Here is a 20,807-nt window from a genome sequence, read left to right on the forward strand (position 1 = left end):
TCATCATTTAAATAGTAATTTTCTAAAAACAGCCTACTTAATAAGCCACATTAAAGGCAACTAACTACACTTCTTTAAACACATAAAATAGGTTGTAATGTACAGTATGTGCTTGTTTAATTATATACAAAACTTTTAATCCGCACTCATAACTCCACTCTGTTGTAAAAACATAAACAAAGATGACTGTACCATGTCTGTCACGCAGGGGTACTAGTGTTAAACTTGGACAAACTGTGCTTCAGAAGAAAAAACAGTCAATAATGTTTCTCTTAATGGACTTATTTGTTATATTAACTTTGCATTTACGCTTATAATAGTAAATAATGACTTTCTGACAAGCTTTTCTGACAAAATAAGAGTGTATAAAACCGAGCTTGGTCCCCGTGGCTGAATAGAGTAGAACAGTCCAGTAGGCAGAGAGAGAGACAGTGGACAGCCCAAAGACGAACGGTTAGCAGACAACTATCAAACAACGGCGGCCTGACAAGTCATTTAAAGGACCTAAATTATTTTCACCGGTAAACAATGTGACCAAGTGAGGAGGAGACCGTGGGGAGGACTGTCAGACACACATGACAACCAACTTTGGTTGTTGTGAGAGGCGCACCATGGCATCTCAGCCGAGGTAGGCAGACACTAGCCGTTAGCCGTTAGCTTCACAGCCTGTCTGGGTAACTGACGTTAATTAGCCAGAGACGGTTAGCCTGCTCTCTCACGAGCAGCGCACTTGAGACGTCTCTTAGTGAAGTTTTTGTTCGAAACTTTGTGAAATTATCAAAAGGAAGATGGTGTATGCATTTTCTGTACGTGATATAAAACTGACATGCAATGTTTTAGCATGATAAGCAGTTCGAGGAGGAGGTGGAATCAGCTGGAAAGAGCAGGCTGGTGTGATTTTTACCAGCTGGTCAAAGGGGGGCTGGCCATGTTTATACACGCTGTTTTACGTTTAAATGTTAAACACCTCGATATCTGCTAAACCTCATCCGTTATACTTGACTAACTTAAATCGTGGATAACAAGTTATATAACAGGGGGTTGTCTGTGTCTGTAATTGTCTGCATTTATGTGACTTTTCTGTTTATTCCTACAAAATCTAGACTGCTTGTAAATCCAGCCTCCCAGAAATAACAACAGGCCTGTGTAATTTTGGTTATGCTAATCTTAACCAAAGTGATACAAAAGTGACACTAGTTTCCAAGTCTTTCTCTTTCCTGTCTTAAACAACTTTTTAACTTGCATAAGCATGCTTTACATAAATTCTAATTCTAATAAAGACTGTTGCAGACTGTCATGTTTGAGATCAATAGGAGGATTACAGCTGACACACAGGATTTCACAAAGATCCTGTTCATGCAGTTTAAAAAGTGAGTCTTGGAGTGTTAAGGTTTTAAAGGCAAATAAAACAGAAGTAAAGCTTTATTTAGACTGGTGGCTTTGGGGCTGTTTAGGCGTTTCTTCATATGCTGGTTAGATGCAGTTTGACAGCTTTTATAGACGACTTGCAAGTAATATGTGAAAAACACTATGAACAAGTGTGCACTGGAGGCAAAATGTACACAAAGGTGTGTCCTGTTACTTTAATCTGAAGAGGGACGCAGGAATGCGTCATCAGTTTTAAAATATCCTTGTCCCATTTGTTCGTGTTTTACCACAGAATAAAAATCAGTTAACCTGTTAAGCAGTACAGATAAATAAAGTATCAAGATATGTGGAGGTGGTGTTTTTAAGAAAACCTAGTTATCACAATATTTGTGGTGCTTTTACACATGACAAAAACATCAAATTCATTAATTCCTAGTTTCATATAAGGCCCATAACTTAAGATAATTTCCATGTATTGATTAATATATTGATTGTTTTTCACTTAAAGCTCCTGTGAGGAGTTTTTCACTGGTTATGAAACAGACTGAAATGAATTCTGATCACTCTTTATGACCGACAAAAGCAAACCAGACCATCAGCAACAAGATTGATTATTTCTATACAGTTATTTGCACGAGGTCGCCTGTCTTCCCCTCGTGGCCCTCAGGGACCTCCTTCTGTGACGATGCTGAAGTGTGTAGGAGTCTTTGCATGTATTACACACAGTGTGGCCTTAATTTTTGGAAGTCTTAAAAAGTACTATGTCTATCTTGAAGTAAACATTTTTTCTTGAGGTCCTTCTGGCTGTCACTTTTGTTACATTCTGATGTATTAAAGGAGAAGTTTGGTATTTTTAAATGTGGTTCCTATTTTTGAAAATGTGGGTGTCGAAATGACTCATAGGAACAAAAACTTTTGGAATCGGTCTAGTAGATGGCCTCCACCGTAGCCACGATATGGCCGCAATGGAACATAATCCACTGGGGCAGTTGCGCTCGATCATAGTACGTCCACTAAAAGTGCTTGTTTTTGCCGCTGACAGGCTCAGATTGTTACTCCAGGTGTCCGACAACATTACAGAAATGATCCCTACAAAGATCGTCCTTTTTTTAAAGAGTAAGAACCAGAAACAGAAGTCTCGCACTGAAATCTCACAGGTGGTGAGGTGTTATGCGAACAGGACGGTGGAATCGTGATAGAAGCGATGGCACATGTTTTTGCCAACTGTATAATTTATATATTTGACAGCTTAATTATTAGGCATTTGAGAGTGAGACTGTCAACTTTTACCTTTTGTATTTATTCTTTTAGCAGCTTCTGTGTGTGTTCTGCATATAAATTAAATGCTACATAATACTACCTACATACTACTGTTGGCTGTTTCACTGTCAGTACGGCTTCCCTTCGTGGGTTATTCTGTAATGTGGACGCATTGTCTGTTTCTGGCATTTGTCATCTGTTATTAGTAAATAAATACACTCAGAGAGGTCTCTATCTGGTCTTAATGGAAGGCTCTACCAAGAGGGTGCAGGGCACAGCAAGTCAAAGTCTGTTTTAAAGACAGGAAACCTGCCAATTAAACTGCCAGCAGGGCAGCCAGACTGCAAAAATAGTTGATATTGGTCCAAAAGAGTTGATATTGAGCTTAGGCCTTTGTATTGGCAAGAATCTGGCGTTATTATACTTACAGTTACATGTGTTTAGATATATTGGAATATTGTAAACAAGTCAATGTATTGTGCCCCTATGACTCTACCGGTGTCTGAGACCTGTGTTGTTTATATGGTTACTTCCTTCTGTCTTAGTTGACGTTGTTAAGCTTGGGGTCGAAGAGTCAAATAGCTGAAGATAGATTACCAAACTGCCACTGTCATGAATCTTTGCATGTATGCTATTAATTAAAAATCAATGATTAGGCGTCAACTCAATATCAACATTAAATCAATTTACAAGTGATAATTTGGCACAGTTGATGTTCACTCATCAATAATTAAACCCCTGATATTCTTCTCAAGTGCTCTCTATATTAACATGTAGAAACATTAACAGCATGCTTGTCTTTGCAGGTAAGTTATACACAGGAACATTGTGTTCCTTTACCCCTGAGTGGTACGTGTGTAGGGCTTTTGACTGGGCAGTGCCAGTTTGTGCTGTACTAGTAGTTTGGCCTGTGTCCCTGCCAAATTAATGAGTAAGTGCTCATCTGTTTGGCTTAATCCCAAATCTGTGCTGCTCCTCTTGTTGCCATGGAAGCATCCCACCAGGGTCTCAGAGGATGATCAAAGCTGTGTTTTTGGGAAGAAAAGTACGAACTTTCAGAGTATAGACAAGTCTAGAGTGAATTTTGGTCTGTTCCCAGGAGGCTTTCTGTTTTTCCACAATGTAAGTTACTAAAGTAAACTCTTTCTACCATTGGGCATCATATCAAGAGTCGTGATGGTTATCATTCATTTGATACCTGCTTGGGCTGCCTGTCATCTTCAGGGATTAGAGGGAACAGATGTGAATGTTGTGCTCAATCCTCATGGCGTCTGTGAGTGTAATTACACTCGTCAGTAGATATGATGGGCACGATCGTCTGTCTCCCATTAGACTCTGCTCCTCTGCCCCCCAGGGCACACCATCTTAAATTTTCAGGCACTACATTTGCCGGTGTCTTTAGCCAAAGCTGATTTTGTCATAAGGGGTTGTCACATTCATTGTTCACAGGGTTATCACTCAGTCTTTAAAATAAGAGATAGCAGCTGTACTGTTCTCCCACTCAGGAGTAGAGGAGGATCTCAGTTTGTAAGGCTCCTGCTGCATCTTTACCTCTTTTGTTTACACGGTAATCATATTAAACGTTAAAAATATGCACTTGCTGATTTTCTTTAATTCTGTCTTGTCTTTTATAATGTTCTCCAGTGTATACAATGAAGAAAGAAACATTCTCCGCCTCCGAGCATGGGAACAGAGGAACCAAGAAACAAGCCAAGCCAAAGAACTCAACCCTGAGAGCGTGCCACTCTTTGGGCAACCGTACAAGGTAAAGACTCACAACAGGAGGGAAATCTTCTTATTATGCTGCAGGTAGTTTCATTATGATCCACTGATATGTAAACCCCCTGACAGGAAGACAGTGCTTATTACACTGCTAGGTAAGCTCTTTGGATACGGTGTGAGAACAATTGCAAATGATGTTAAAACTGAGGGGGAAAAGTGTTTAATTTACAAACATTTACATCTTTTCAGCAAAAGCAGGTTTTGATTAAATTGGTGGGGTATAATGATGCATAATTAATGCTCTTACATAGTTTTAATTCACTTTTACTGTCCTTGATAGAGAATATGATTGTTTTAAGATTTTTTGGGAGGGGCTTTTGCCTTTATTTATAGGACAGCTGAAGAGAGACAGGAAATGTAGGGACAGGGTTCCCACGCGTCCTGGAAAACCTGGAAAACCTGGAAATTTAGAGACTAGTTTTCCAGTCATGGAAACACCTGGAAATTGATTAAAATGATCAAATATCCTGGAAATAATTTATGTTGTCCTGGAAAACTGTATTTTAGCCCCTCACTCAGATCACCTACGTAAACCTAGGAGCGTATTTTTGTTTGAAACTTTACTGTTGACTTGACTGGCTGTATTTTTAAACCCATTGCGTTTCTGAATTTTGACCCTTTGAGGTTGTTGTACATGGTTAGTGTGCAGTATTGAAGCAGCAGATTGTTAGCAATGTGAAGTCTGCAGCTAATAGCTTGTAATATTCCTTTAAGTATGAGCACACGTCATTTTATGTGATCAGTGCGTCGAGGACTGTAGCCTCTATACATGTGCTGCCTGCTCTACCAGCTAAACCAGCACCCCAGAGAATATCATCATTTTTTTTACACAAAGAATATAAAAGCAAAAGAAGAATATTCCGCCTACCTAAAATATGTTTGTATTGTTACTTGAGGAGATGGCAGGACTTTGCTCATTCTTGACTACAGTCTGCTGTCTCCCTCTGAGGCAAATTGTTCCAACAGCATCCATAAATAAGACAGGACATTCTGTATGAAGAGTGAGAGGCAAAAGAGGTCAGCCAATCACTCGCTGCTGCTCGTAAAGTTTAATTACTGTGATGCAATTGGTGGACGCGCATGATAGTAATTTAAGGCGACTCAGCTGGTATATCAACTTTTTTTTCTTCTTTCCTCATCTGGATTTTGGGATGTGGGCAGTCTGTTTAGAAAGATTTTAGTGAGACAATCCAGCTGAATGTTTGCAGGACAAGAAAGGAATTTTCTGCAAATGGAAAGAGACAGTCTTTTGTGTTTTCTTTTTAACAAGAAGTTTAGAGGCAGAGGCTACTCCCATAGTGTTTCTGCTTAAATATACTGATACTAGCAGCAGCTTGATACAGTATATTTGGGGTAAAACCCTACCAAATGCTTTAGACATTTGGTGCGGTGCAATCTCGGATCCCATCGACGATAGTCGGACGACGATAAAGCCTCTGGGCACACCTCTGAACATGGCTGATTGGTCAATATTATTGGGACCACCAGCGTACTACAAACTAGAGATAGACCGATATGGTTTTTTCAGGGCCAATACTGATACCGATTATTAGTAGTCAAGGAGGCCGATAACCGATATTTGAAGCCGATATTCATTTGCAGTAAAAGTGAAAATATTGGCGTCAGAATTTTGAATAACACAAACTCCAACACTTAACTTTGTTTAAATGCCTTTAATGATATATGCATCAGAGCCAAAATAACCCAGTTTTAAACTGATCTCTTATCGGCATATGCGTCACAATGCCGAATATCGGCGCCGTGATCGGCCTGGCCGATAATCTATCCCTACTACAAATGGAAACCAGAACACTTGCCGTCCTCCTCCCTGCCTCCTTGTAAATAGAGATTAGGTTAAATGTGAACATGTATAAAAGAAGTTCTGTAAAATGAGTTATCTGTCCTCAGTTAACTGTGTTATTCCTTCTTTTTTAGACAAACAAAGGGGATGAGCTTTCCAATCGAATCCAAAGGATGCTGGGAAGTTATGAAGATGTGAATAATCCCTATCCCTTTGCCGTTGAGCATTTACCCATTCCTTCTTGTGTAACCTTCTCACAGTCTGATCAGAATCAGACAAACATAGATAAAACAACACAACCTCCATTCCATAACCCGGCCCATAACATGCCCAATCAAATTCAGACAGCTACGTCTAGTAGCAGTTACTCCTCCCAGCCCATGAGGATGTCCACCGCCTCTCCTCCTAACCACTGTGGCCACTTATCCACTTATTCGGCACATCAACAAAAGAAAAGCGAGGCGCGCTCAGATCTCAGGGAGCAGGAAATGTCTTCTCAGTCTCCTGATGCTCAGCAGCTACCCTTCCTACGTTCCAGTGACCACGATAACACTGACATGGACACTAAGGACAACATTGACAGACATCAGCTACAAGGGTCCACAAATCACCCCTCTGAGTCCGCCTGCATTGTGGATGCTTCCACATTTACCCTTAAACAGTCCCCCAAAGATGCACCTCTGCTTCAAGCAAACAAGGGTAACGCACTACCCTCCCAGACGTTCCCTTCGCTCCTATCGTCTAAGCAGCCCAGTGTTGTCATGACCCAGAAGCCAACGGCGTACGTGCGGCCCATGGATGGTCAGGACCAGGTGGTCAGTGAGTCACCTGAGCTAAAACCTTCACCGGAGCCATACGCGCCTCTTCCAGAGTTAATCAGCAAATCTGGCCTGGGCAAAGGGAAGATACTTCCACAGTTTTTGGAGGTAAGTATTTTGTTTTCAATCCTGATCAACTGTGATTTAAATTTTAATATGACTGGTTATTCTAGCTAACCACAAAGAAAGGAAACAGGATAAAATAGATGGCTTGGATAGAGATTGTTTAACTTCCTATAAAACTGTGACTTGTTATTTTTACACTTAACTTTTTGTACAGATGAAACAGTAAAAACAGTGGATTCTTCAACGATCAAAGCCAGACTAGCTGTTTCCCCTGAGGGGTGTACTCCGAAGCGAGATTAGTTAGCCACGAAGCTGGCTGTCTCTTAACCTGGCTAGATCACCATGGTAACTTACTCTGCAAAGCTAACCTGGCCGGGAGAAGGTTATGTTCAGAGTTCCGGCTTAAAATCAGCTGTAAAGCGCCGTGCTTTCATTAATAATATCCTGACAGTGTAATATAGATCCTCAGCTTAGGTTATATGTATATGTAAACTTCTGGAACGTAACGTTACTCATAGATACGCACAGAGCGAAGCAGTGCACGTACGTACGTAAATATTACGTAAATATTCACCATTGCTTCCCATTTAAACAGTCTGACTGAAGCAGACAGCCGATGATCTCTCCTTTTGTGCGGAAGAAGCGTCAAATGACGCGTAAAACGCCCCCGTTTCTGTGAGCGTGCACAGAGCCTGAAGCAGAAAGCCTGGGTTAACAGAGAAAGCTCATAAACACCTTCATGATACCTACTGGAGAGACAGGTTATGTTGCAGGGGTTTTTGTACTATTTAATATAAAATTTTTAGTTGATCTTTATTAATTTTAGGTGAGAAACTGGAATTTTCAGTGAAACTCTTGTCCTCAACACTTACTATGGTATGCTATATGATTATTGTAAAAACAATGCAGCTATTTAGCTTTTTAGAATCACAGTATATTGTTATATCAAACACCCCTTAATCGTTGAATGGTTCCGTGCTTCCCGACACTGTGGGGAGGTAATGGGGCAATTGAAGTCTTGCCTATTATTTTGTCAGCACTGTTTTATGGGCTTTGAATATACTGTCAGAGGGTTTCTGCTGATCTCAGGGTGTTCTCTGAAACCACTTCATAGTTGTGATATTTTTTCTTGCCCGTTCGGCCGTTCAAAAAAAAACCTCTTGGTCTTCCTTTTGTTTTGGAGTATTTGGCTGAACTCCAGTTCAACCCTATTCATCTGTACTCTGTCTCTCTCACACGCACACAAACACAACCCTTGCACCTGCAGCGCTCTGCACCTCCCCCTTACCCTCCTGCAGCAGCACAGTGCTGATTGTGCTGCTGTTTTCGCTGCTGGGACTAATCCAGTGCAGGACAGCGGGGCATTTACTCACTCTATTTTTCAGCAAACCTTACCTCCCGAGTAAACACCTGCTGTCAGCCAGGTATAAACATTTTTGGATACATACTATAATCAGAAATGTCCCTATAGCCCTTAACCATTGAGAGGAAGATTGAGTTCCAAAGTTTGGCAGTAAAACAACTCAAATAGGCGAGACAGAAAATATGACATAACTTTCCCAGGTGTATGGCATGCTGTATGTGGCAAGCAGCCTGTGGTCTGTGTTATTGTTGTTATTGAGTCTGTGCGTATGTGACCTCAGCTGCCTCTGATAACTTCACACAACTGGGCTCAGCAGAACAATAAATGAGCTTTGTCACCAACTTACATAACTGCTCCGGGGGCCCATTCACTCTGACCTTATCTCAAACACTGTTCATTCAGAAGGAAAAACACTGAAAGACAGGCCTGAAAACAAAGTGAAATGCAGCCTGTTGACTCACTCACACACACACGCACACACACATAGTATTTATCTGATGTTGTGGTCGGCGTGTAACTGCCTGATGCAGGGTTATGCGTCACTAGAGTGCAGTGATTTCGCCTGACGTTAGTTGTGTTGTTGTATAAATGTTTTTCATGTTATGTTTACCCCCCTTTTATAAACAGAAGAGAGACAGTCTATCTGTGTTCACACATAGTTTATAGGACTTTAAAGTCTTGTTTTTCTACCTCTAACACAAAGATTTTCAGTATTTACCATCGAAAATATTTTTTGTGGGAGATTTAAAATGCCTTAATGATAACAAATCAACAAAGAAATTGAGTGAAAAAATGACGAGATGTGTTTTTATTCAGACATTTTTAATCTTACAGCAGTTTTCTATCAAGTTAAAACTTCAGGTGAATACTACATCGCAGGCTTTGTAACAAAAGACAGCTTTCCATATAAACTTGGCAATGCCGCTGCCAGGGTTAGGTGTGCCTCTCTGAAAGGGGCGGAGGATTAAGGCAGATTTAATGTGTTTATTTTTAAGATTATCTTGTTGAATACCACCAACTGTTTGCCTTTAAAACATATCAAAACTTTCTGTTCATTTTATGCTGTCTTTCACTTTCTTCTGGAATCTCATCGTTATTTCTTTCCGTTTAACAGACGAGGACAAATGAAGTTCAGTGTGTCGAGGACATTTTAAAGGTAAGTCCAGCTCTCCAAAGCCGCTTTCCCACTGGTCAAAAAACCACGATCGGCATTGATGGGAACACGCGCTAATCTCCGCCCCCTTTCTGGCGTGATGCTATGCTCCGTCTGTAACTCCTGCGGCTTCCGTCTGAGCAGCGCTCGAACATCGTTCAAAATTTGTCAGTGCCAAGTCTGATACGCAGACTGAATGAGTAATAGATACAATGACGACCTAACCATCGTAACATCTTCACTGTTTACTAACCCTGTCTGCGGCGCGTTTGTGACGTCAGATGGTGACTCAGCAGAAAAGAGACCAACAGGAGTATACTTCACTGACAGCTATAAGCGGGTCTTCCAGGGTCGGAAAAACCCACGTCAACGCGCTAATTTCGGTCGGAAAAGGGGTATACATTTTTATTTGTGGCTATCTTGTTATGCCACTTTCTTATACAATACCCAACATACTGCTAATCCTACTGGTTTGAAAGGTATCTGAATTTCTACGTTTATTGTTTATTTTATAAAGACTGATTCCTGTGTTGCAACGCCTCCTAAAACATCACTCTCTTCTTGTCCACAGGAAATGACTCACTCATGGCCTCCTCTCCTGACAGCTATACACACACCTGGCACAGCTGAACCCTCTCAGTCCCCATTCCCAACCAAGGTAAGAGCTTACAGGTTGAAAATGATTGGAATGTGTCTTGATTTATTGGCTCAGGCAATCCTCATGTGAACATGCATACGTGAAGGGGCGTTGGCTGCAGTGATCATGTATTCTCACTTGCTTTCCCTCTTCAGATTAAGCCCAAAGTAATTCCAGTGCTTCACTTCAGCTAACGTTCATTAGCCTCCCCCATTATCTGATAACTTACCAAAGACTATCGTCTCCTTCCTGGTGTCATCCCGAGGTTAAACTTAAATTGTCTGCACAAGAAATGATGTTCAGACGGGGTGAACTATTTTGACTTAGATGACCTAACACCACAAGTTTGTCATTGTCTCATTGCTGCTAAAGCTCCAAGTTAAGTAAAAGAATGAGGTTATAAGGCTATGATAAGAATTCAATTAGTAATGTTGGGAATAAAAGGTCAACACAAGTTATCAATCGAGTGTAAATGCTGGATCTAAATCACACACATGCATGACCCAGATTAAAGCTCTTTTCTGTCTTGTCTTCACAGGAAGCCGTGCGTGTCTCTTCATGCCCAGGACAGAGTGAGTAATGACGGAATAAAGCCAATTAAAACTCCAGAGGCAGGATGAACCTGCTGATAAAGAATAATGAAACTATCATTGAAAATCAACCACAGTTAGTCTGTTATGATGGTCACTGATTTTGCTCCCAGGCAGGTTGATAGTGATAACATCCTCTTCTGTTCTGTTCTACTCTTCTGTGGAGTTAAAGCAGCACTCCCCTGAACTCTGTTATGTTTTTTTTTTTTACTTCAAAGAGACGTTTCTATGGCAACTTAAAAACCACTATTCTGTAAACTGAGTGCAAAATACCAGAGGATGAAAGAACCTATAATTTTATCTCAAATTAACCTCCACTAAGAGAGACATTCATTGAGAAGAGGAGTGATCCCTCATTACTCTGTTTTTTTTTCAACCTTGTTTTTTTCCATCACTTTCTACAAATATTAACATCCTCTCTAGCTTTCTACACTTTCTAGTTATTAAGTTGTTTTCAAATAAGATTAGCAGCAGTGTGCAGGTGCCAATTTCACATGAACATTTCTTTACAATGACGGTAAATCAAGCTAATGTTTGTTGTCTCGACTGTTTCTTTCCAGAAAATTACATCCCCTCGCCCACACATCCAGCCCAGCCCATCCAGCAGAGCTCCTCATCGTAAGTGATTTTTCAAAGGAATAGTTTTAATGCAATTATTTGTTTTAAATGAGACACCTCCGGACCTTAGTTGCCAACCTAAGGACCATTGAAAGTACCTGTTTCTGAACTTTAGTAAACCCCCGACTGTTCAGTCAAAGAAGCATTTTAAAAACTTGACAACCACAAGTCGCTGCATAAAAGAATAATATTACAAAAACATTTACAAGGGCTGCGACTTACTTACAGAAAGATATAATATTTCAGTTTCGTTCTCTTTAGCAGCAGGAGCACTCTTCCTCGCCGACAGTCGGTTTCCTTTTCAGACTGTTTGCCTTCATCTGAGCGTCCAATTTGTTAGTTTTTCTTTGGATTTTCACCTATTTTTGTATCTGTAGTCATCGATCTTTTCTTTGTTCAGCCATAGTAGATTACTGTTTAGTCGCAGAGACTGGGAAAGCAGCCGCTTAGCTCCGCCTACCCTCTCTGGAAGACCAACCACTGTTGGGTGATGGAAAACGCGTCACTAACTGGACGCCACTTGTGGTTTTTTCCACGGAAGTCGCCACAGACACCCAGTCTGTAACACTGCAAATGCAAAGGCTTTCATCAGTGGGCCATAGGCTCCATCACCATTGTGTTACCTCATTCAGGGATAGATAGTGACTTAACAGACATTTATTTATCGAAAACTTTCAAGTTTATATCTTTAACTCATTTTCATTGTCAATTTATCCTTATATAATTGTCTTGACTAATTATATTGTGAAAAGTACCAGTAGCTGTTAATCATTTCCCATAACTCAAGACTAAATATTTATGTAGCTTGTTTAAAACCCAAAGATATTCATATAACTATCAGAAAATACTCACATTTAACAGGCTGGTGTCACATTTTAGAAAATAATTCAACTTAGAAAAAGTCATTTTTATGCCAATTAAAAAATGAAATTGATCAACTCCTCATTGTTCCTCTGTTTGAAACATTTGCCAGCTTCATCAGGACGGATAGCATTTATAAAAAAATGTGTTTAATAACTGTTTATAAGCACACACAGCTCACACAGCTGTAGCACTACTGTGTGATATTTTATAGGTCTTTTATTGTTGTGTATATCTGTGTGTTGCAGTTCAATTCAAGTAGCACATTCCAGAGGGGCAGAATCCGCCAGCTCTAGCGACTCCGAGAGCAGCTCCAGATCCGAGTCGGACAGTGAAAGCGCCACCGAGGAGCCGCCTCAACCCTCAGTGAGCAACTCGGTCAAATCAGAGGTGATTTTCAGCTTGTCCTTTTTGTATGTGTATGATTATTAATATTCTCTGAACTGTTTTTAAAATGACATTGTTTGTGTCTTTCTGTAGCCTGACGCTCCCGCAGTGGCTCATGTTGATTGGCAGCTGGGCAACTGGATCAGGTCCAGTCAGCAGAGCTCAAGAGCGGAGAGTCAAAGCGGCGCACCGAACTCTGAGAGCCCCGCTCACAAACAGCCACCGCCCGCTCAAAGCTCCAAGCACTCCCGTGTAGAGGTGGTCGACCCCACCAGGGAGTCCAAACCTCAGCTTTCCTCTCATCAGAAAGAGTTCACTGAAAGCCTTGGGAAAACCCAGCTGTGCAGCGAAAGCCCTCAGGACAACTACAACCAGCAAAGTAGCCAAAAATCCCTCTCCGCTGATTCGAACAGTTGCAGCACTTTGCGAAAACTTTCACGCAACACAAACTCCTCAAAACCAGCGAAGGCAGGTTGCTCAGTTCACACTGAGGCAGCTATCGGCGTGAAGTGTGAGGCGGTTGTAGCCACGCGAGACAAAGACTCGTGTTTCACAGACAGACCAAAGGTTAAGACGAAAACGGGACATAGCAAAAAGAGCAAGGACGGCTGTGACGCTAAAAAAGAGGGTAAAAGGACTTCTAAACACGCGTCACTTGACAAGCGGAAGGCTGACGCCACGCTGGTCCTGCATGGTCAGTGTCCATCGTGCGGTGTGCGATATCCTAACCCCTGCTCCTGCCCCACCCAAAGCCCTGCTCAGCCTGACCAGCTGTCTCCTGCCCCACCAGTCAGAATCAGTTGTAGCAAACCAAAGTCGGACACCGTCTGCCAAAAGGGCGCCAAGATTCCTCACAAAACAACCCACAAGCACTCAGAAAAGACTGGGCATTCAGCCAAGAGTTCTCGGGACCCCCGCAAGCCTCCTAGATCGCTGCTGGTGAGGATTGATCTAAGTCTGCTCTCAAGAGTCCCCCACACGCCCGGCAGCCACCAGGAGGTACCCAGCAACGCAAAGAGATCAGTGCTGGTCGTTGAGCAAGACGGAGGGGGCAGTGACGCCGCCGCAGCGCACAAACTCGCCAAAACCAGCAAGAAGAGTATACCTCAAAACGTGAGCAACATGAGGGCTATTTCTTTTGGTGTTTACGGACAGAAAAGTTTCTATTTTAATGCGTGTTGTTTTCTTCTAGGTGGAGGTAGAAAATAAAACAGTTCCCAGGAAGAAGCAGAAGCTGGAAAACAACAACACCTTGTCAAGTCATGCTTCTATAAAACTTGAGTAAGTCATCTAAACCAGAGGGATGCTTTTTTTATTTTAGATTAAAAGATCTTCTCATTGTTTGTGTTTGTTGTGAGTCAGTTCAGTCAGATCACAGACGTTCTCTCATCTTGTCACCTGCAGAAGTTCCACCAATGCAACAGAGGGAAGAGAGCAAAAGAAGACCAAGAAGAATCCTTTGCAGCAGCCTGTGACAACAAAAGACTCCAAGTTGCTCAAACGCACTTCTGTGGAGACCCAGGAGAGCAGCAAGGAGCCTGCGAAGAGCAAAGACTCGCGGAAGCACAAGAGGAGCAGCGGAAAGCACGCAGAGCGCCTCCAGCCTGAGAAGGTGACTTTCAGGATATTAGCACCTAGCATATGAGCATTAAAGTAATTCATTGCTTCTTTTCCAAAGACAAGCTGCAAGTTCTTGTGACTGTTGTCATAGTTGAATTGTTCTCCATTTTTTTTACAGAACCCCCCAAAAAGCAGCTTGGCCATCCCATCGTCTTCACAGTCCACCAGGGAAGCTTTGACCAAAAGGCCCTTGCTCCGATTTGAGGACAGGTACAAATAGTAGAAAGTCCCATTCTTGTGTACATCTTAAATTTCAGAACAGATGTACGGAAGCCTTTAGCGGACATGCATCCATACACTTTATTTACGCCGTTTTCCCGTGATACCGAGTTACTTCTGGTCGTTTTCTCGAGATCTCAACCATTTTTTCCCGTTATCTCGGGATAACAAAGCTTGTTTTCTCGTGATAACGGGATAATTTTCCAGCGATCTAGAAAACAAAACAGGCTGCTCACTTTGATATAACAGACCAGGACATGCCATGCTGCCATCGCCCCCACACTAACATAGTAAGTTAATCCTTTTTCTCTGTTTGTTTTGGGCCTTTGCAACTCAGCGGATACGAGTTATGATCACCTGACGTGACAGTGGTGCCGCCTCGTTATCTCGTGATAACATGATAGATAAGGCAAGAGTCAGTACAATGTATGGATGCATGTCTGCTAGGTGGTCAAAGATCTGTGATCTCTCAACAATACCTCAAGAATTCATACACTAGTTATGACGCAATCTACTAAAGGGTTTAAAAGGTTAAAAGATGGAGGGATTTTTATCTATAAGGGCAAAGGTCAATGTCACTGAGACACCATAATGTCCTAGAGAACACTTATCTGGCCATTTCCCCCCTCTGTTCTTGTGAAGGCAGAAAGACCAGCCAGTCATGTTTTAAGACCTAGAAAATGCTCTGCTTGAAATAATGTTTTTTTAGCAAAATACGTTTAATCACCTTGTAAAAATCCTTCCAAGGCATCTCCTCCTTCTTCCTCATTAAAAATTCCTGGATCGGCACAGTCCCGCCCACTATGCACATTTCCATGCACCTCCTCCGTCGTGAAAACAAAACACGTCTCTGCCATCGTTTAGTGGCAACTTAGCGAGCTTGAAATGTAGTAATTAATAGTAGTAACGTTAATGTTAGTAGTCAGTAGTGAGTTTGCTTACAGCTGGCTCACGTATCGCCGAAGTGGTCGCCATAGGTTACACATAATGATATGCGTAGCGTCACCCCGTCCATTAATGGGATTGGCTCCTTAGGTTTGTGACGTCTCAAACCTGCCAATCTGAAAACGTGTTGTTCAGCCTTGTCCTTGGCACACTGCAGTTTCAAAGCAGACAGGCCCAGCCATGGAGATGACTGCTGATGTTGTCCCTGACATGTCCCTGACACTCTTGATTTTTACAGGAGGTTGATTTTTTCTTTTTAAAGAAAACCTGAAAGGAATTGTCTGACATCTGGTTTAATTTAGTTTTCTTATCCATCCAAGAATACACCTCCATCTGTGATCGATTAGTGGTCAGTCTTCCCTCACTTTAACCCTCTGTTTTCACAAGAAGTGTCTACAAACTATTACACGCTCTGTAGAGAATCACAGAGATTTCTCTGGTATTATGTCCCTCCTGCATGTGATCGTGGTACAACCTTTCCTGTTTAATGTAGGCCTACTTGTGCTGTATTCTTTCAATCTGTCCATCTTCTCAGACACCGTTACACTGTTGTTCTGTGGTAAAAACTGAGAGATGTAATCTGCAACTTAACCAAGCTACCGCAAGCTTCTAACTATGTTGTGTTATGAGTTGTTCGTTGTGTGTTGTTGTCTAATAAAGCTTGTTTGACCTGTAGGCAGCATCCAGTGAAGCATTACATAAAGGAGGCTAAAAAGCTGAAGCACAAAGCGGACGCAGAGGTAAGTTTCTCTCTTTGTTTTTCTGTGCTGTAACGGCTGCAGTGTGCCCTGTGATACAGGTAACTCATGACTAAACAGTGTTTGCTCTTTCTCTTTGTGTAGTCAGATAAGCTCGTTAAAGCTTACAACTACCTGGACGCAGCCATGTTCTTCGTTGAGAGTGGCATAGCCATGGAGAAAGATCCACAGATTTCAATGTCTTCCTACACTATGTTTGCAGAGACCGTGGAACTGCTAAAGTAAGAACCCACTTTTATTATCGACTATCTGCTGCTTTTTGTAATTATTCATATGCATGTTTAAAATGTACAAAAGACTCATCCACTCAAATGTAAAGATATAACTTGAAGGTTTTGGCTCCATAGTTGCTTTTAATTCATGCAATACTTTTACAGCCTCACTCTGCACTCTCACAGGTTTGTACTGAAACTGAAAAGCTCAGAGGACCCGTCTGCTCCACCCGCAGAGAAGGACTTTTTAGCTTTATGGTAAGTTGTATAATACTTTATGTTTCTGCACTCACCAGAATGTTAGTGGTTAGAGTTTATCTCCTCTTGTAGCCATTTTTGTTTGTCTTTAAGGTTGATGTCATCCAGGGTTTTTTAGTCATTTTGAATTCACATTTGTGGTCATCCATTTTCGTCTGAGAGAGATTGAGTTACCTCTTTATTTATTCTGGAAGCTGTAGAATTGTAAAACATTTATATCAAAAAGTTAATCTTGGAAATAATGGCTGTTCTTTGTTTAATGAATCATGTCTGTTTTGAGTAATGTAATAACAGATCTTTGTGTTTTGTAGTTTGAAGTGCCAGTCTATCCTGCAGATGGCCATGTTTCGTCACAAGCAAAAAACTGCACTCAAGTTTTCAAAGACCCTCAGCGATCACTTTAACGTAAGTATGACGGTTTTAGTATCACTCCTTATTCCCAGGCACTTTGTTTGGGAACTTTTGATTTAACACAGAATGTTATTAAAGAGTGGGTAGGATGCTGTTTCGCATTTTATAATGTTACAATGTTGGATGTCCAAACTAAACGTTTCAAATTCGTAGTCAGTCTGCAGGCTGCTGTGAACACCAGGTTTCAAACAGTTTTTTCTACACGCTGCACTTAAAATTGACTTCAGAGAGCTGGCCAATCAGAAGGAAGTGGGCTTGTAGGGGCGGGGTTTCTTAAAGGGACAGAGCTGACTGAGTCGTTTCAGGCAGAGGCTGTATGAGGGCCTGCGCAGAGCACATGTGTGAGAACAATTATTTTAATGGTAAATTATGCTAAGCTACTCCACAGGTATCACAGAGTGAAATATGAAGCTTGAAATTAGCATAATACCCGCCCTTTAAATAGGTTTACCAAGGTGGATAAGTAATGGCTATGAATTGATACATACTGTACATTAAATATGGTCCTCTTTCAGATCTCTGCTCAGAAAACACCTGATCCTTCTGTCCCAACTTCAAAGTAAGTCCTCTGGTTTCGGTGTTTGGGTATATCGCACCGAGCTGTCATAGGTGCAGCGCATGACTAATGCTTTTAATCTTACCTGTGTCCCTTTTTTAAGAGCCTCAAACACACCGTCCCCCATGCCCCACATGCCGTCTCCAGCCAACACATCCACCAGCTCGGGTCCCGGCTCCAACCACAGCGCAGGAGGAGGGTTGGTTGTGGACCCCGTCAGCAGCGGTGTGGCTGTTCCCAAGACCATCAAACAAGTAGCGTTCACCTACGTCAACATCACTTCGTTATTCCTGAGCGCTCATGACATCTGGGAGCAGGCGGAGGAGCTGGCACGCAAAGGCAGCGGTAAGAAGAGACACAAAAGCCCTGTAAGTGTTTTCGAACTGCTCATAATGTCAGTGACGTCTATAATATTTCTGTACGTTTCAGGTATGCTGACAGAGCTGGACACTGTTATGGAGCCGTTGAGCCTGGCGTCGAGTATGAGCTTTATGGTCCGTTACACCAGACAGGGAGTCCACTGGCTGCGTCTGGACAGCCAAAAGGTAAAGTGACCAACAAGCTGCTCCAGTTCCTGAACGCTTGCAAGCCTTGGAGCTGCCTCTCACCACCTGTAGTGTGTTTGATACCGAGCTGAACTCTCCCTCTGAGCGCGGGCCAGTTGTGTTTTTCTCTACACGGACATGAACTCATCTCATCGGGCTTCATCTCATAGGTGTCCTCGACGATACACGCTGATCGTTGCACTTGTTTGTCTTTTCTCTCTTTGTCGTCGGCACTTATATGAACACTAACTTTTTGCTGTTATCATCATATTTCCTATTTTGCACCTTCTGTTTCTCTATCAGCTGATGTCGTGAGAGCAAGTCAGCGCTTTAATTAAGTAGAATTTGGATGAACTTCAATGGCTCTGAGTTTACACAGGCTTATCATGTGGTTTTGGTGCAAGAAGTGACACAAACTTTATTTATTATCACAAGTTTTGTTAGTAACGTTGCTACTATGACCGTAAAACACTAAGTTGTGATTAGGCAATAATCAGGAGACTTTAAGTAAAACTTAATTCACAGTTTTTTTGTAATAGATTTTATTTAATTCCTCATAAAGGAGATTCAGCTCCCTGCTTTCAGTCTGAAATATCAGTTTGAATTATGTTTTTTTAATTCTGTATTTAACTTCTCAACACAAATCAGCCAGAATAACCAATAAGAGTACAAGCGTTCATGCTACCCACGGCTGGGGTCACTTATTCTAGCAGTGCCATGGTCTCATGTTGGAAGTAGAGATCATTTAAATGTGTTGGGAAAACGCCAAATGTTAATATCAAGTCAGCGTTATGTTAATGTTTTTGCTAATCCCTCGTTTGCACTTTTGTTTTCAGTTTTTCAAATTCAAGATTTGCACAAATCCAGTGAATGAAAAGTGCACCAACAAGATTAAGTATAAACATGTGCCATGTTGGTTGTCCTCTTAGGGCGAAATGCAGTTGAATGTAATCATGTGTAGATTATTGCAATTTGGACACACTTAATCATGGGATAAGAAGGCAGAGTAGGTGACGTTTTTCGGGGAGATGTACATGGACTACATGATCGGGCTGTAAGGAGCAGACTTTGTCGTGTCTCAGGTGTGACTGTAGCATCAACGGAATTTCAAAGCGTAAGCTTCTTCTTCGGTCTTCCCTGTTGTTGCGTGCTGCTCTGCATCTGGACTCTCGTTTGTGTCAGAGCGAATGTTGATGGGGAAAATTTCTGAGCGCTGACGGACTGATGACTCAGGGTTTGGCTCAGGGATGTGGAGGAGGCGACTTGGCTGTCAGGTGGTGACCAGTTTGTCAGACCAAAGCAGGCGAGATTTTACTCTTGTGATCGTGTTAGAAAAGAAATGAATGCACTCGTGCAAGCATCAAAGTAAATGTTGTAAAATTGTTGTAATGACCTGCAAGAGCAAAAAAAGGAGGCTCAATTTACATCCCAGATTTTCCTTAGTTAAAGTGTTGGATGTGGTGGTTCACAGCGGCCGTTTTTCAGTTAGAGTGGAGCTGCCAGTCTTTAAACAAATATGAAACTACAGTCGTGTTTCCTTTTATTTGTTTTTGCACCAGAGAGCTGCTCTCCTCTGTTTCACACACTTTAGTTGAGTAGCAAACGTTCAGTACCGAAGTGTTTACCAAATCTGTTGGGAGTAGATTCAAAGGCCAAAACTCTAGTTAACTAAAGAACGCACTTTTTTGAGTATTTGTAGTTATTTTACATACGTTATCGAACACAAGAACAGCACGTTCCCGAGGCCGACAGAGCTAGTATTTACTCTTTGTTTGATGTATTTTTGACTCGAAGCAATAAAGCAGTTTTGTTGGCTCCATTTTTGTAGTGAGGGATAGATGTCACATGTTGATACACAGGGGGACACGGAAATAATCAGTATGAAATACTGAATGAGGAAAAGCATATAGCTTTAGATGAGCACGTTTCCTGCAATGATTACATTGAGTTTTGGTATGTTCGCCTGTTTATTAAGTTGGTGTGTCTGTGCTATTACACAATAAAAGGGCTAAACAAGGATCACAAAGTGTTCCTATCTTTACTTTCTCACAGAACTGATGAAGTGATATTTTTTTAAGTAAGAGGCGAGGACACCGGTGCCATGGAGTTATTTTTATGTACAAATGATCATTTCGTACCACAGATGTGTCTGCACACAAGTTAATTTTGACATTCATGAACAGTGCAACTGTAAGAGTCTTTTCTTGCTTTATTTCATCCTCGACTGTCGATGCTTAATTTATGAATTAATCTGCAAACAGTTTACACTTCTTGTCCAAATAATTGTCGACTGGAAAAATATCCAGAAAGGTTTTTGAAGGATGTTTTTTTTCCTTTTGTGAAATGTGTAAAGAATTTGTGTTGCAGTGTACAGAGATGAATAAACACTGGAAATAAATGTTGTCGTTGTTTACTCGTATTTTTCTTCAAACAAAAAATTACACAACTTGTGCTGAAGGTTTGCAAATAACCCGTGAAGAGTAAATTACATATAAAACATTTCTGAATGGACATGTATCACATGTTTCTGAAAACGTTACAAAGGTTTTATCTTTCAAATACTTGTTTTAATTAGTGAA

At 41.5% G+C, this 20,807-nt stretch overlaps 1 protein-coding gene across 1 annotated transcript; it reads left to right on the forward strand.

Moving 5' to 3' along the window:
- The first annotated feature begins 461 nt into the window (after positions 1-461).
- On the forward strand, positions 462-20,615 carry aff1 (AF4/FMR2 family, member 1). The gene is made up of 19 exons (XM_069673912.1): positions 462-628; positions 4,273-4,393; positions 6,346-7,137; positions 9,573-9,614; positions 10,183-10,269; positions 10,787-10,820; positions 11,399-11,456; positions 12,566-12,707; positions 12,798-13,817; positions 13,897-13,985; positions 14,109-14,316; positions 14,443-14,534; positions 16,165-16,228; positions 16,331-16,467; positions 16,645-16,716; positions 17,028-17,121; positions 17,643-17,686; positions 17,787-18,028; positions 18,113-20,615. The coding sequence occupies exons 1-19, from the start codon at positions 576-578 to the stop codon at positions 18,235-18,237; spliced, it is 3,516 nt and encodes a 1,171-aa protein (XP_069530013.1). The 5' UTR covers positions 462-575; the 3' UTR covers positions 18,238-20,615.
- Positions 20,616-20,807: the final 192 nt, after the last annotated feature.

The sequence above is a fragment of the Semicossyphus pulcher genome, unplaced genomic scaffold (assembly GCF_022749685.1).
Source record: "Semicossyphus pulcher isolate SPU_LCO1_2020_fin unplaced genomic scaffold, fSemPul1.0.p SCAF_22, whole genome shotgun sequence".
NCBI lineage: Eukaryota > Metazoa > Chordata > Actinopteri > Labriformes > Labridae > Semicossyphus > Semicossyphus pulcher.